The sequence below is a fragment of the Phaseolus vulgaris genome, chromosome 1 (assembly GCF_051622355.1).
Source record: "Phaseolus vulgaris cultivar YP4 chromosome 1, ASM5162235v1, whole genome shotgun sequence".
Lineage (NCBI taxonomy): Eukaryota > Viridiplantae > Streptophyta > Magnoliopsida > Fabales > Fabaceae > Phaseolus > Phaseolus vulgaris.
Genome location: NC_143498.1, coordinates 46,921,770 through 46,935,282, shown reverse-complemented (window position 1 = coordinate 46,935,282; position 13,513 = coordinate 46,921,770). Strand labels below are relative to the sequence as shown.

The 13,513-nt window shown below is 28.6% G+C and overlaps 1 protein-coding gene across 3 annotated transcripts; it reads right to left on the bottom strand.

The window, feature by feature from the left end:
• Positions 1-2,680: 2,680 nt before the first annotated feature.
• Positions 2,681-10,123, bottom strand: LOC137814424 (Leucine-rich repeat protein kinase family protein). 3 transcript variants are annotated; one of them, XM_068617161.2, is made up of 16 exons: positions 9,862-10,070; positions 8,929-9,133; positions 8,602-8,808; positions 7,743-8,248; positions 7,432-7,564; positions 7,176-7,247; positions 6,998-7,066; positions 6,852-6,923; positions 6,576-6,644; positions 5,721-5,875; positions 5,398-5,636; positions 4,225-4,351; positions 4,086-4,154; positions 3,764-3,950; positions 3,526-3,661; positions 2,681-3,314 (listed from the first exon to the last, which is right to left on the bottom strand). In XM_068617161.2, the coding sequence occupies exons 1-16, from the start codon at positions 9,950-9,952 to the stop codon at positions 2,979-2,981; spliced, it is 2,673 nt and encodes an 890-aa protein (XP_068473262.1). In that variant the 5' UTR covers positions 9,953-10,070; the 3' UTR covers positions 2,681-2,978. The 3 variants fall into 3 exon arrangements, with proteins under 3 accessions (XP_068473262.1, XP_068473261.1, XP_090160304.1); XM_068617160.2 differs by having other exon boundaries at positions 8,602-9,133; positions 9,862-10,123; XM_090304178.1 differs by lacking the exons at positions 8,929-9,133; positions 9,862-10,070 and having other exon boundaries at positions 7,426-7,564; positions 8,602-8,769.
• Positions 10,124-13,513: the final 3,390 nt, after the last annotated feature.

Genomic DNA, 13,513 nt, shown 5'->3' with positions numbered 1-13,513 from the left:
TAAATTTATATTTGATTGAATTAATAATTTCTCAATTAGATTTATTAATAATATTTTCATGGTCCATGTGAGTTATTAAACTGGTAAATTTTAATTGTTACTGTAAAAATGTAGTCATTTCTTTTATTAATAATATAACGTTTTTGTAAAAAATATAAAAATGGAGAAGTATTATAAATATATTGATGGTGAAGAAGGAAAATGATAAGGATTTTTTGGTGAAATTTTGTGAAGTAAAAGAAGTTGATTGATGTATTTGTTAATAACCTGAGTTTTAAAAAAGTCATCGTGATTTGTATAGCTTTTATTCACTAACTCAAATATTACCAAGGACAATAATATTTATGAACAATGTTAATAATAATGTAACACAATAAATAAAATAAAAAATATTATTTTAATTGATGAGCAATCTAATGGATATGTATAGATGAAGTCTTAAGCTGTTAAGAGGTATATTTAATAAGAATTTTCAACTTCAATTGTATCTAAACCTGGGTAAAAAGTTTTATGAATATTAGCTTTAGTTAGAATTAAATAAAATGTAATATAAAAAAAGGAGGATATATTTATTCTTGTTATTTTTATATATATTAATTTGTGTATTAATTTCAAATAATGTATAGTTTTTAGTTAACTTGATTGGGTTCATTAATCATATTATCATTGTCAAGATACAAGCTAGTATGGTTTAAACTTCAGTTATTCTTATTAAAATAATTCAATAATTATTTGGATATAATTATTTTTGACTAAAAATACAATTATTATTTGAAATGCAATAATTATTGACTAAAACTTTGAGTATTGTTTTAAACATCACTCTTAACTAACACATGAGTATGGTTTAGAATGTAATCACTTATGACCAACTACTTCGATATTATTTTAGAATGAAATCACTTCACATTAAATAATTGAGTATTATTTTAAGTAAAATTATTTTTGACTAAACCATTGAATATTATAGAAGCTCAATTACTTATAAATAAACACAAAGATTATCAAGAAAATCATAAGAAAGATTGCATGGTTACTAACCAAAGTAGGATACCATTCTAAAATCAATACAAAATGATAAACATTATTTTAGGTTAGTCTCAAACAACAACAATGTACTTTTTTTACAAATACAATGCTAAAAATTACTTAAGATTACATAAACTTGTTCTTGTTGTTATTGTAAGATTTTCATCCACCTTTATTCTTGACAAAAAAGTTATATAATTATTTGAAGGAAATAATGTTGCAAACCATTTAGAACAGTTAGGAGACTAGTTAAAGTTCTTATTCCAGTATTTAGATATTTATTTTAAATTATTACAAATTTTAATATTAATTTATTAAAATTATTTAGATTCATAAATTTGAATTAATAATACTAATTATTAAATATTAGTAATAGCTAACTTTTCTAAAATTTATAAATTTATTAACAATAAAAATATCTACTCACAATTTAATTAATATTAATTAATTCAGTTTAATAATTTATATAAATTTGATCAAATAAATATTTTAAAAATACTTGATCATTTTCTAGAAATGTTTAAGTAACAGGAAATAAAACATTAAAATTCGAGTATCGAGAATCTCAGTTTCGACCAGTTTTCCAACAATTTAGAATGAATATGAACTACATATTTGAATCTGGTTATTTAATGTCAATAGGAAACTAATATAGTTAAATAAATAAATTCACAAATAATTTATTTGGGGAGTTTTTCTTAAATAGGTTTATTGGAGAAAGAAATGGTAAAAGGTGTACTTTAAAAAATAAGCTTTTAAAAAATAGATGAAGTTGCTTAATTGGACACGTGTTGAGACTGTGTAGTGTACTCGGAGACCCTCTGTGTCTTTTCCTGCTTGTGCAGACCCTTCTTTAATGCTATTGGAAGTAAAATACAACATCTTATATTTTTTTGTTATTTTTTAATTAAATAAATTTATTGTTTAATAAATAAAAATTAATTTATGTAAATAAAATAAGAATAAAATATTTTTATTCTAAAATAAGTAAATACTTATTTTTTTAAAAATAACAGTTATATATTTTTTAATATTATTTTTGTAAAACTATAAGTATATATATTTTAAATTAACTTTTTTTATCTTTTATTTCGTTACTCATAAAATTATATATATTTTAATATAATAAAAATATAAATATACATACACTTCTTTTTCTAATAGTTATGATTATTATTTACTCTCAAAACAAAACTCTTATTAATTATGATGTATAGCAGTGTAGGTTCTACTATCCGTAGCCCCGTCAGTTGGGCCAGAAGGAGTGGGGCCAGTTGGCTGCTGCGCTTTTTATTTTAAAATATTTACAGGTGTAAAAAAATTTAATTAAGAAAATGTATTTTTATTTTTGAAGTATAAGTATAATAATATTATAAGTTTAATCATTCATACTTATAAATCAAATTTCATTTATTAATTAATAATTATAATAAAATAACTTTAACGTAACTGTGTTTTTAAAAATTACACACATATAAACTATCTACCTAATCCACCAACTATTCCTATTAGACATGGTAGGTCAAAAATAATGACAAGGTTATGCCATAAAAAGTAAACATATATAATTGGTGGAAGTTCTCACCAAAAAATAATTTGTAACAAAAAGTAATGTTATATCTCTTAAGCATGACTGAATCTTCACTACTACTTAGTTAGAATACTGCTATAGAGCAAATTTTCCATAATCCTTTTTCCAGGTGCTATGCAAACAGACAAATCCAGAAGGGAAGGGTAATTCAATGTATACATGCCATCGGTGCTTACAAAGGTAGAACACATTAGCTGCAGTATACATAGATTGTTCATTTGGTTGGTAGGGTGCACCACATTAAACCAACCCACATTTGAACAATCCCTCTCCACACACACAGAAGGAAAGAAAGAAAAAAAATCATAGGGGAGAGAATTAAAAAAAAGGAAAACTTCTTTTTGGTTACAAAAGAGATCTATCTTGCTGTTGGCTGTGCAACTGATTCATCAATTGACAGGTAACTCTCAGTTCCAACTAGATCAATTGAACCCATGTTCAAGGAAGAGTGAAAAGAATTTTTTGACAAATCATCTGAATTACCTTCTCTTAATGCTTCTGCCTGTCTTTCAATAGATATGGCATCTTGGACCTCCTTTAGAACTTCTGAAATAGATGGCCGCATATGCCCATGGGGCTGAACACACATCAATGCTTTCTCTGCTATTTTCCACATTGATTGTAGGTCATATTCATTGTGCAACAACGGATCGATTATACCTTGTATATCTCCACTCTCAATGTGTAATTTTGCCTGTGAAAATTTGATGAGGCAACCAAATTTAGTTGATAGTTCATTTCCTCATAAATTTACAAACATTTTTTGCTTGTTAATATTATGATTTACTTTTTTCAGTGTTGCAAATTAAATACTACACAGATCATTTGAGTGAAAAAAAATAAAATACAAAGGATCGGATTTTACACTCCAAAAATTCTATTTATGCATAGAATTAAAAACCTACCCATTGGACTATGTTTCGGCAATTTACACCAAAGCTTTCATTTGATATTGCTTCTTGACCAGACATTAGTTCAAGGAGAATTACACCAAAACTATAAACATCACTCTTGTCTGTCAGCTGTTGGGAAATATAGTACCTGTCAAAGAAAAGGTTAGTCATCCAACCAAAATCAAGAAACAATAAACTTAATTAGTTTGCTCGAACACACAAATTCACTGAAAATAGACAAAGGCCTTACTCAGGATCCAGATATCCTACTGTTCCCCGAACTATGCTTGAAACATGGGAGACTCCATCAACAGCAAGTTTTGAAAGACCGAAATCAGAAACCTTGGCTCTCATGTGCTTGTCGAGAAGAATATTGCTGCTTTTTAAGTCTCTATGGATAACAACAGGAACGCAACCCGTATGAAGATATTCAATCCCTTAACAACCATGAGAATAATACATTTAGTATCATGTGATTGATCATAAGAGAAGGGACATTTCAATCACAAAAATTAGAGGAAAAGTAGTTTTATATTCTAAAAGCATTAGCTTAGCATTTCACAAGGGTAAACCTTTGGCAGCATCTTCAGCAATCTCAAGACGCTTAATCCAATTGATACTCCTTCCATTCGCTAATGGGCCTACAAGAAAATATTAGACACAAGTGAACATATGGATTTCTGCTCCTTGATATAAGTCATGCAAGCTTACCATAAAGATGTTCCTTGAGAGTGCCATTATGCATGAACTCATAGACAAGCATACTATTCTCTTCATCTCGACAATAACCAAGCAGCTGTACCAAATTTCTATGATGTATTCTTGAAAGAAGAGTTACCTGGTTCAAAGGAAAACATTATACCAATTACAATAGAATTTGTAAGAAAGTTGCAACTAATATGTGTATTTAATGCTTTATTTAGAACAAAAAAAGAAAGGCTGACAAGAAGATTGAAAATTTACTATACTTTTATTCAGATGTCAAATAAAAAATCACAAGAGAAAATTATGAGAAAACTGAAGACTACAAATTCACCTGTTAAATAATTATTTAAAAATATCACAACCTCATTTTTTTTTATTTTCTCTCCACTCTTTCTTTGGAGAGGTAAGATTATATGGAATGGAAGTAATGTAAAGTGCTCTCCCCATTTTGTTTGATTCCATTATCGTATGTCATCAGACTTTCAACCTTAATTTTATTCCTCCTTTGTCAATTCTTTTCCTCTCATCAACCCCAACAAACTTAAAGAGACCATTCTAAAATCATTGATGAATTTACGCAGAAAACTAGAAGTTTAACAGAATATATTCTGGGCACCAAATAAATTCATGATACTACTTTGTTCCAGTCCATAAGCCAAAGCTCTGTAAGGCAGATCTAGTTTAGAATAGCATTTTAGAAATGTTTGGTAATATTAATGAATGCCTCTTCAACAGCTTGTATCAATAATTGGCCTGCCAACAGTCGGCCTCAGATGATAACTACCAAAGAGATGCTGCAAGTTTCTGCAAGGGCAACTTTCTTCTTCAATGTAATTTTACATAAGTTTTTTTTTTCATTTATTTATTTTTAAATAAACTGTTTTAAGAAGATTACTGTATGAGAAGCAGCCAGTATATCCATTAATTTAATTCTTTTAAATTAGATAAAAAAACCTTTCCTCTAATTAGAACGCAGCCAATTTATACTTATCAAGGGATTGCAGCAAGAACTTTCTGTTGGTCCATGCATTATTTCAATTGTTGATAAATCTGTTTTACATCCATGATACAAAGCAAAAGCCAAAAGATCATACCATGAAATACCATGACACAGAAGCAAAACAATAAGGGGCAGAGTAATGCTAGAATACCTATAGAGGTTAATTAAAAGTAGGTTACCTCATTGGAGAACTCTCGCTTGCCTTGATAGGAATTACTGGTTAAAACTTTAACTGCTATCTCTTTTCCATCTTTTAGCTTCCCATAGTAGACAACTCCAAAGCCACCAGCACCAATTTTTTTCTCGAAGTTATTTGTAGCATTTTCAATTTCAGAAAAAATGAAGCAGTGAGCAGCTTCTGCAGGATCATCGTTCTTCCAAGAAGCCAGCCTTTGAGCAGGGAGAGAATCAACTCGGTCTATGAAGAGTGTAAATATATAAATCATGATCTATCATTTCAAATATCTAACGGACAGAATAAATGGCCTTGTGTAGATTCTACCTTTCTGATAATATTTTTTCTTGCCCTTACGCATAAACATGCAAGATATAACAGTAGCCAAAAGTAGAACAGAAGCCCCAACTGATGAACCAATAATAACGTACATGTGCCCCTTTATTTTACTTTCTCTGTGAAGATTGAGGTTTCCAGAGTAGCTGTTGAGGATGACAGGAAAAACGTAGAGGTATCAAATATAAAGAGAGAATTATAATATTTGCAATAGAAGAATAAAGGATTTGCTACGCTATAAAAAATATATTATTAACTAGAGATGCATTCCAAAGGGATACAAAATCAAAGCATATCAAGTTAAACTTGAAATAGAATGTAGCATTCAACATTTACTAAGATCAGCTGACAGATACTAAACTGTTTATCTAAGCAATCAAAGCAACATGATATCCAGCTGAAAGTCAGAAACCAACAGATTAAATGAAAAATATCTAAAGAAAAAGGACCAATGTAAATATGAAAGAGAAAACAAGTTGGTGAAGAAAGTGTATTTGAGTATTAGTACATTTACATATCAGAAGTAATCATTGGTATAAAGCAATATATTAATAAAAATAAAAGGCACTAAAATCAAATCTTTCTCCTGAATAGTCTCATAATTGATCAAACCTAGATTGTTACTTTTTTCTAGTTATAAAGCAGCCAAGTTCATTTCATATTATAACAGATATTAACACATTCCATAAACCGGATACAGGTGAACATATAAAAGAAAATAGTTAACAGGTAGGAAAATTCATCAATTATCCAATAAGATGAAAACTGCCATTATTTCCCTCCATTTTCTTATATGGTAATGCTGAACGGTCTTATCTAAAGTTAGAAAGTTAAAATTGAACTCACTTCAAAACCAAATCCTTACTAAGAAGATCTGATGGTATCGTTCCAGATAACATGTTATTTTGCACAAACCTGCAAATGTCATAAGCATTACCTGAATTTCATCAAAAATTAAAAAATGAAACATAAAAACAAAGCATCATAACTTAAGTATTATTTTTAAACGTGACTTAGTCTCTAGGGTCATCAACAAAATGATACTCATTTTTATTGGAGATATATATTTCATTTAAGACCATAATTAGATCTATCAGAATATCTTAAGTCCAGATAGCTTACAGTTCCTTCAGGCTTGGAAGATTCACTAAAGATGTTGGGAGCACACCTGTCAATTGATTGTTTTCTAGATGACTGCAAAAGAAAAAGGCTACAGTTAACTAACTACTACATAACATGACAAAAGGAAGGAAGATAGCAATTATTACATGATCTTTAAGTCCATGCACCCAGTAAAATCAGGTAATGGACCAGTCAACATATTTCCATCAAGCCATCTGCATCCGAGAATTAAATCATATCAATACCACGATACAAGTTTAAAGGACCAAACATGAGACATTGACAACCCAGTCCAGAAATATTAGAAATTAAGATGAAACTTACAGTTCAATCAAACCAACCAATTTGGTGATATCCAAAGGAATATTCCCAGTCAAGTTTCTATTGGATAACAGGCTGTCACCATCACGATAAAAAAGTTACTATTACAAGATCAATTATACTTCTCTTTTAAGTGTTAAAAGATATATAGTGGAATTCTTTATGTGAAGCAAACTGCATTTTTCCTTTCCCTTTTATTTTTTTGCAATAGAGATAATCCACAGGCCAAATTAAAACCATAAAAAAGATTAACCTTTACATTGAGACTATTCTTGGTTGTGGATCAGAGTTACATCGAACCCATGACCACGGAACAGGTAGACATGGATCACCACCTTCTTTGGCCCAGTCTGCTGCAGAGTAGTGCGAAAGTACACTGGAAATAGTTGCACCTGCAAATCATTCAATCCACACAGTACATATATTACAATTTTCTTATGCTCTAAACAAGACCTAACCAATAGCACTTGCATTACAACAGACATGCTTATTAAAGAATCCCTTAAGACAGTTGTAAGTTAGTAAAAAAACACATCATCCAGTAACGTAGCCTCTTATTAAGGGACTCACCATCTAGAGAACCATCATTTTTCTCCAAATACATGTTTATCTCCATGGCGTTTAGGAGAGGTCCCCTAGAGGAATCGTATGTCTTGCCAAATCTAAAAGAGAGCACAAAAGGTAGGGATATATTGGTAAATCCTGGTTCATAAAGACGATATTTCCCTTGAGCGTTTTCTTCAATATTCACAACTGCCTTGCTAAGATCAGGCTGGCCTGGAAGTACTAGCCTGAATTTTCTGGACTCATTGGGACCCAGATCTTCGATCTCTGCAAAATAGGTGAATGCCCAACCAGTACCAGGAAAACCATCCAAGTTTAATCGGTAAGTTAGAGATCCATTAGTACCCACTACAGCTGTCTGCATCACTTTCACTGGTGGCATTTCATCTCTGTTAACATCAATTGGTGCTTCTGTAGAAATTTTTTCGGTTCCGGCAGCAACATCAACAAGATAATTAGCTTTCTTCACTGAATCCGACTCCCAAATTCTATCAAAAGGGTCATCAGGATACCTGAAATGGCATTATAAACTTAATAAACCACAGGAAACTGTTCTAAAAAACGCAAAATAAGATAGTCACTGCACATCTAATCAAGTACATAGTTGGAGAAAGAATTTATAAAAAAGTTCTTTGTCATGAAGAGTTGAAGGCAATTACAGTCAATTCATATCTAAGATTTAAATCCGTGGGTTTAAATTTTTTTCAAGTACTTGGAATAACATGGTTCATTAATTGATCATCTAATACACACTGAGTCCATCAAAATTAATCCAAATCGACACACACTTAACAAAAAAATCATTAGAAATATTAACTTGTACCATAACATATTATGAAGTAGCATGTAGAATGACTTAAGGTACCTAATTGGAGCATCACTTTCTGCACCAAAATTTATCCTTGCAGAGACACTGAGGTAAAAGTGTTCCTCAAATTCTGTATAATAAACTGAACCATTGAATTGGCGAAGTTCAAGCGTAGAGATGAATGGTTGTCCGGTTGTTGCATTTGATAAGCAAACACTCACTGTAGGACTTGAAGCCAAAAATATAAGCTCTCTCGTTTCTATACTGTTGGCATCCGATATAACAATGGTAGACCAGTCAGTAGCCCCAACAGAAATGTCAAATTTTGGATACACATTGTTATTGTCAAAGTTCCCATACAAGAAAGAGGCCCTGAGTAGATACCTCGTCCTACTCACAACATCAAGTGTGTAACAGTATTTCCTCGAATCAGCAGGAAAGTGTCGAAGTGTCGTGTATTGCTTCCGTGTCTCATTTGCAACCGATATAGTACTTGTTTGTCCATAAGTAAGCTTATCATCAGGAGTCCACTGAAGACCAATATCATCGGTGAATTTTGTTGTACCTCCACAGTCCAAACTTACAAAACCTGCTTAAGATGACAATTTTTGTTATTCATTACAACCTAGATGATTCAGATTAATTCCAAACTCTCAGCACACTAATTGAATAACAAAACAAAACAGATAAAATACACTTCACTGAAAATCCAAGACATTAATTGCCAGTAAAAATAAAAATCAGAGCAATTAAAAGTTCAAACATAAAAAATTTCTGAACAACAAAACATTAGAAGAAGCTTAAAAAAAACAACAGGATATAAACATTCATTAAACTATCATGAAACTTAGTCTGAACCGATCTCATATCCAACTGAACCAGTATGAATCAACATCACTTATACTTAGATCTTAGTCTTTGTATGCAATCCAGTTTATTGTTTACGCATGCTTCACAAAAGCTTCAATAATCACAATTATCTCTCTAAAACAAGAGGTAAAAAGGTATTTTGCTCCGCAGGATTTGGAGAATAAACCGAAAATACATTATTTATTTCAGAAAAATAATGATAAGAGAAACCGCTAAGGAGTTCTTAGACCTGACATTCTGATAAAAAAAAAAAAGCATAGGGCACAGCACAGAGACTAAAACAAAAGGCAGAAATATTAACAAAAGGAATAGTGGTGGCAGGTAACACAAAACTAAGAGAACTAGTAAAACAAAACATGATTTGCATCGTATATAAAGGTAGTGGAGTAGAAAAGGCTTGGGGTTGAGTAAAGAAAACCAGAGAGTAAAATGAAGAAAGAAATATACCTTGCATAATCTGAGCAGAAGAAGAAGGTGAGAGGTGTAGGAATGAGAGTAGAAAAGTGAGAAAGGAGAGAAAGGGTAAAGTACTCTCCATTTTCTACGATGTGAGGCTTTGCTGAGATGAAACCATGAAAAATGGCTGAACTGAAGAAAGTGAGAGTCTCAAAGTTTCGACTCTACTCAGAATCATGATAGAAGTTGGTATCTTTTTCCTGTTGCTCGCACTCTTCTACACTAAATACTGTACCAAAAAGACCTGCGTGATATTTAAAAAATCATTTATTTTCCATTATATAATTTTTAGGGTAGCTATTATAAATTTATGCCATAATACATAACTGATTGAGTGATTATACTATCCCCATATTTTAATGAAATTTTAAGAAAAAAAAACTATAAATAAAATAAGTGTCAAAATTGAATTTTTAAAACGCCGAAATTCTTTTGATGTGGTAAAAAATGTTTTTATTTATTAGAATTTAATTACTTAATGCATCTTGAATATGCCATATCTCTTAATCATATTATTCATATCAAAGCATATTCCTCCTACATATTTGGAAACAAAGAATACATTCATTAAGAGATGCTTAGAAGTTGTTTTAGATTCGTTCAAGCAATTTTTCATAAGAGAGGTATCATAGAACACTCTTTAAAATATATATTAATTTTTCATTGCCTCTCCTAAGAATATATAAGTTGTTTCTCCAAGCAACTCAACCTTAGAAATAAAAAATATATTTTCTTCATTAAAAAAAAATATTATGTAACATAACTAAATCTAAATTAATATATATATATATATATTGTGAGTAAAATAGAGTTTATTGGAATTAATTTTTAAAAAAAATTAAGGGTAAATTTCTTAGTAATGATACAATAGTATAAGAACCACAAATTAAACGAAAGATGAAACAACTTGTTGATTCTATTAGTTAAGAATAGTTTAAGATATAATATGATACGATATGTTAAAGAATAAGATAAAATTACAACTAAATAAGAATATATAAAACATTAATTATATATAATATTTAATTTGTATTATGAGAAATATATGAAAGTGAAAATAATAATAATAATAAAATGATGATAATAGTAACAATAACATTAGTGTTGGTGATAATAATGATAATGAGTATGAGTGTTAAGGTGATGGTTATTGTAAAATATAGAATGGTAGTCATGACAACAATTATAAAACGATAAATAACATAAAAATAATAATAATATTCATTACTTTTATTATTATAGTGGTATAATGGTGGTAATAGAGACATATGAAAATAAAAATAATAATAAAATAATGATAATAATAAGGGTGACATTAATGTAAAAATAACAATATTAAAATAATAATAATAATAAGGATGATATTAATGTAAATATAATAATAAAATAATGATAATAATAAGGGTGATATTAATGTTGATGATAATAGGAATAATAATAATGAGTAATAGTGTTAATGTGATGATTGTTGTAACATACACTATGTACACTGGTAGTTACGAAAACAATTGTGAAACGATAAATAGCATAAAGATAATAATAATAATAATAATAATAATAAATTATTATATTATAATGATTTTTAGTGATATGAGATTATAAAGAATACCTATTAATTATCTTATCCTAATATTTTCTAACCCCAAAACAGTTAATTACAAAAATATAAGACATGTATCTCATACTCATGATATTATATCTTGGTCACCAAACATATTACAAACTCATCTCATGACAAAAAATAAAGACTTGTAAATCATTATTCTTAGAATTGAATCGATAACTAATTCCCTATTTAATTTGGTTGTAATAAAAAGTCAAATTATGTACAAAACTGATATTCAACCAATGAGACCGATGTAAAATTAGTTCAAAAACTAGTTAAATTAGTTCAACAAAAAGATGATAATAAATTAGAATTTCTTTTCTTAAAAAATGAAAAATAACCTAAAACATTATTATTTTTTATTCCATTTATAAAGTTGTCATTATTAACAAATATTATGTTTTCCCATTATTATTAACTATTATTTAATGAATGAAATCTTTTTTTTTATGCTCTGTTTACAAAATTCATTATATACTTATATATTATATCATTTGATTCGGTGACATAAATACTATAAAAAAATACAATTAAGTTAACAAAGTGATATATTTTAACAATAATAAACTTAAATTAATAATAAATTCAAAATATATTTAAAATTAATAATAATAATAATAATAAATTTATTAAATCATTAGTTTGTATATATAATATTAAAAATATTATTATCAATTGAAATTATTAAATTAATATTTTAATTTATTAAATTATATTCATATATTTTAATTAAAATACCTTTTTAAAAGGAAAATTAGATTATAATTTTGTATTCAAAAGGAGTTGGGTTTCATAGTTTTCTAGTGATATATATATATATATAAACAAAATTCTAGAATTTAAATATAAAAATCAAATTCCAAACTGAAAAAACTTAATGAGTTTTTTTTAATTCAAAATATTTATTTTAAAAAGTATTATTTTGAATGCTTTTAGTTTTTCCTATAGATGTTCAGATTTTTAACTTAAATTTTAGTTAAATTTGTTGGACATATTAAGGAATATATGATTGTATTGTATCATTAATTAAAGTGAAATACAAAGATCTTCTTAACTAAATGAAAAGAATTTTTTCATCAACTATGCACAAACTGACATAGCATAAGCACACCCTTCTCCGCTGTAGATAATAGTGGTCTTGCTAGATTGACCATGAAATGTTGGAAAACATTGATGAAAATAATGAATACTCATAAGATAAACTCGAATGAGAATATGACGAGTAAGTGTAGTACTATTCCATGGATAATTGACATTGGAGCACCTAATCTTGTGAAAGAAAATTTGAAGAGTATATTCTAGTTGCATGATATTAATATAGTAACATTTTTAATTTTATCCATACTTAATAAAATACAAAACAATCAGTAACTAATTAACATATGAATATATATAACTATATTAAGAAGTGTATCTCAACAAGATATCCTCTTCATAAGGATTTTAATAAATACATAACAGTTTAAAAAATAAATAAAACAAAGCATTCAAAATAAAGTCATCTCATGTTTCAGCTGCTCACTGAGAAGTTGTATTACCTACAACTTCATCTGCTCCTATGAAAAAACACAATCATCATAGATAAAGAAAACAAAACACAACAAACAATAGGGTAAGTTAGCTATAAAATAATTCTATAAAGTTTCAATTTCAATTTATCAAACATAATTCATCAAGTCTCATAAAATTTCTCAAACCATCAAGTGTTTATCATTAATCATCATTCACATTTATCTTGTCAAAATTCTACTAACCAACATACTTACACACTTGACTCTACTTTCGGAAGACTCGTGCGTTGATTTAGACTCAGATATTTGCATCTGTCATATTATCTCATTGTGAAATCCACACAATTATGCGCATAAATAATATCAATATCATCTCTCTTAGTATGACAATGTTAACTCATAATAGGTCAAGTTAGTTATCTTTCAAACAACTTACTCATTCATATGAACCTTCTTCGACTCTCACCACTTGAATAACTTTATCTATATGATTCCATTATCTTAGGAGTGTCAGGATATCTCCTTC